The following is a 4,102-nucleotide window of genomic DNA, read 5'->3' on the forward strand; positions in this document are numbered from 1 at the left end:
CACATCTGCTGCTTTCTCTCTCTGAAAATGTAAAAAATACAATTTACACTAGAGTGTGTGGGAACTAAGTAGGGAGAAGTGATGTCTTGTAGATATTTACAATTCAGTCCAATGCAGGTCACATCTGCTGCTTTCTCTCTCTGAAAATGTAAAAAATACAATTTACACTAGAGTGTGTGGGAACTAAGTAGGGAGAAGTGATGTCTTGGTAGATATTTACAATTCAGTCCAATGCAGGTCACATCTGCTGCTTTCTCTCTCTGAAAATGTAAAAAATACATTTACACTAGAGTGTGTGGGAACTAAGTAGGGAGAAGTGATGTCTTGGTAGATATTTACAATTCAGTCCAATGCAGGTCACATCTGCTGCTTTCTCTCTCTGAAAATGTAAAAATACAATTCACTATTGGATAATAGGAATTATTTTGTAGAATTACAATTCAGTCAAGCATCACATGCTTCTCCTAAATTAAAAATACTATGATTTCATTCAATCTAAACACTCTCTTATAGTACCAGATCTTTAATTTCTGATACAAACAGTTACAAAATACAGTTATAGTAAAGCCTATCATATCCGCCCTGTGATATCCACCACCTCTGATATCTGATCTGATGAGCAAGGACTGTCACGTGGGCAAGCCCAGTGGAGCGAGGGTGGAAAAGGGCCCAGTAGGGCGAGGGGGGAAGAGGGATGAAGAAGGAATGAGAGCTGTTTTCCCTTTAAACGACCTTGCATGTGCTATTTTTAGAAACAAAATAAAACCTTGGCGAAACTGTGATATTGGTGCTGATGTGGTTTTACTGTTACCAGAGTAAATAAGCTGATCCACTTTAAACAACTTGAAGAGTAAATAGAATGATTGATGTATGAAGGTGATTTTGTATAATTTTTTTGTGGAAATGCTAATATTGTTTGTTGAAAAATGTTTTGCTTTAACAGGCAGTGTTGTCTGTTATTATTGGTTAGCCATTGAGTGCAGACTTCTTCAGTACAATAATGTGCATGGAGTTGACACAAAACATGTTTGTTGTGATTGCTGACACTCAGGTATGATTTGTTTATTTTAACCTATATTATAGATGTAGTTGTTTGTTAGGTTAGTATCACCTGAGGATGAGATAATACTGCAGATGTCGAAACAATGTGATTTATTTATCACTGAACAATGGCAAATGTCTGAAAAAAATCCATTTACCTTTAAAATCGATGTAAAATACTTTAGATCATTCAAATTTTTAAACAATTGGAAGTTTCAAAAATACATATTGAAACATGTAGTTATATCTTTAAACCTTTTTTATCATTTCAGTATAGCAGCATTATGTTAAAAAGGCAGTTACAAGTTAGGCCAGTCCTTTCTCATCCTTTTAGTCAGGTAATATATACAGGTATAGTATCTTTCAATTGCCACAAGTGTTGATCTTTGAAATGTTTTTGTGCAAAACTTGTTCCTTGAATTTGTCCATTTGAGATGCTATCCATATGACTTTAAAGTACTAGCCCATTTTCAAATGTATGGTTTTTTAAAAATTACGTTCAAATAAATATCATGCATTATAAATAATTATTTTCAGAAAAACGTGCTCTATAAGGTAAATACAAAAACACAATACGTTTGATTTTCTATTTAGAAAAATGGTCTTGTTGCCTATCAGAATAGAAAATTTGTTTTAATTTTTCAATTAATGAGGTATAGTATTTTATACTGTAATACTAAAAATTGCAACATATAAAAATTATTTCAACATTTTTTCTGAATAAGATAAATGTTCCACCAAAGCTTTTTGAACAAAAAACCAATTGGACAGTTAACTGACATATGTCACTCCGACTGATTCAGCTGACTTGTATTTTTAATAATCTTCGGAATTAGTACTTTCACTTCCATCAGTGCATAGAGGAATCTTCCCTACATTTTACGTTAAAAAGAACTCAACAATTAAAAAAAAAACGTTCCTTTGTCTCAGAACAAAACAAAAGATATCACAGTGCAACACTAGCACTTTAAAGTAGTTCAAGTACATTGTACAGTGTGATTTTAACGCTTTGAGAGTTAAATACTGCATTGCTAAGTAGAGATACTGAAATATTTGTTTATCTGGTTGCTTGGTAAACACATCAGTCCAAACCGCTGCACACTCATACTGACATTTGGCTTACTTTATTATACAGTTGTTTTTATATCAAATTATAAACTATGTTTATTTATTGCTATTTTGAGCTTGTTACATTAAGAATTTGGAAAGAATAGACGAAAACATTGGTAATATATCACAAAATAGCAAAAGTACTAATGCAACTTTTCTTATGAATTTATGTTTTATAACTATGTATTGTTTGAAATTCTAAAAAAATAACTTAAAGCTGTTAATAATATAAAACATATCAGTAGTTAATTTTCTTTAGTTAGTTAGTTCCATAATCCAAAGAAATATTAGAATTATGATTGTTCTTACAAAAGGTTTCATTAACATAATTATTTCAGGTTTGAAATACAGTAAAAAGTGATTATTTTATTAATAAAATATGCTTAAAATAAGGATGTTTTTGTTTTATTTAAAATGAATCTTTAATTTAGTAGTTATATATATTTTACAAACAAAAAAATCATAAATCATACAGAAATGAAAGAAATACTTTTACGGGGTAAATAAGTGAAATATATACTTTTATTTCAAAAATTAAATAGACATGAGTGAGGAAAACAGGTCCAAGATAATTTGAATGAAAAGGTTAAATAAAATGTGTGTACAATCTTAAAAATATATTAGTGTAATAATCAGTGCACTGACTAACCGTATCTAGCTAGCTCATGCCTCGTCACCGGGGGAACCTCCCCAGGCCCATGCAGGTCAATGAAACTCTCCAGCGAGTGAGGCACCTGACCTATGTACTGGATGTTGTACTTCTGCACTGCTTTAGCTGCCAAACACTTGAGGCTCAACTGAGTCTGTGTCCGCAGATTATCTCTGCTACTCCTATAGATTCACAAGGTTCACTTATTAAAAATTATGTAGAGATTGTGTGGTCACTTGTCACCATTAAATGTTACAAAAAAGGGGACACAACCAATAATAACAGATTATGTACTTAAATTTTTTATTGTAAACAACTTTATACGTTGAACAATTTCAGTACACATTGCCATCCTAAGGCTTTGCCACTGTATTTAGTAAAAAAAGTTGGTAAACCTACATTTTCAGATTGCTTTAATGAATTAATACCACATCAAAAAACTAAGGAGGGAGTAGCAGTGGGTATTCTGATTACAAAACGAAAATGTTCAACCGAACCAAATGTTTATAAAAACAAGGCACTCATTGAAGATTTCAAAACAAAGAATTATCAAAGATTTATATGTTCTCCATTGTGGTGTTGTAAGAGATTGTATACCATTGGAAATTTTCACAAAAAAACATTACACACTTACATAGCAGAACAGGGGCTGCAGTTTTATAGCAACAAAAACTGAAGTCTTCAAGGAAATTTTAGAATGGACTAAACTATCCAAAGTTTGTGCAACAGCTTTGTGATATCATTGAAAGTACCCAAATTCAATTCTCAAACTTTCAAGAATATTTCTTAAGTAATAATATATTTTGAAATGTATGCAACACTAATTTTATTAGTTTTGAAACTAAACAGAATAGAAATCAAACCAAACATTTTTATTGAACAGAATCGTCAGCCAAAATTTCCAAACAAAATCTTTGGGATTACAAGTTGATAATAATTTTTTTTTTAATGTATCAAAGAAAATTAATTCTGGAATATACGCAAAGGCCATGGGGAATGCTGCTCCTCTATGATAATACCAGACTTCATACTTATGTCCAGACCTGGGAATCAATGACTTTTTTAGATGGAAAGTTTTTTAATCATCCACAGTTATAGTCCTGAACTTGCCCTAAGTGATTAGCACCTTAACCATTACTTAAAAAGCACCATCTAGGTAGAACAACTTCATCATTGATGAAAAAGTGAAGACAACCATACATTTTTGGGTATCTGAGTGGAAAACTTTTGACAAGAAAGAATTCAACATTTAATTTATATGAAATAACAAGTACTTAAATAACCTTTGCAACTATGTACAAA

General features: G+C 31.4%; 1 protein-coding gene across 1 annotated transcript; it reads right to left on the reverse strand.

Moving 5' to 3' along the window:
* Positions 1-284: 284 nt before the first annotated feature.
* On the reverse strand, positions 285-2,982 carry LOC124374975 (protein fem-1 homolog B-like; the record flags this gene model as incomplete). Its single annotated transcript, XM_046833110.1, has 2 exons — positions 285-379; positions 2,801-2,982. Coding segments are annotated over 2 exons (226 nt in total), but the record flags the coding sequence as incomplete, so codon positions are not given.
* Between the last annotated feature and the right edge of the window lie 1,120 nt (positions 2,983-4,102).

The sequence above is a fragment of the Homalodisca vitripennis genome, unplaced genomic scaffold (assembly GCF_021130785.1).
Source record: "Homalodisca vitripennis isolate AUS2020 unplaced genomic scaffold, UT_GWSS_2.1 ScUCBcl_11993;HRSCAF=21483, whole genome shotgun sequence".
Classification (NCBI taxonomy): domain Eukaryota; kingdom Metazoa; phylum Arthropoda; class Insecta; order Hemiptera; family Cicadellidae; genus Homalodisca; species Homalodisca vitripennis.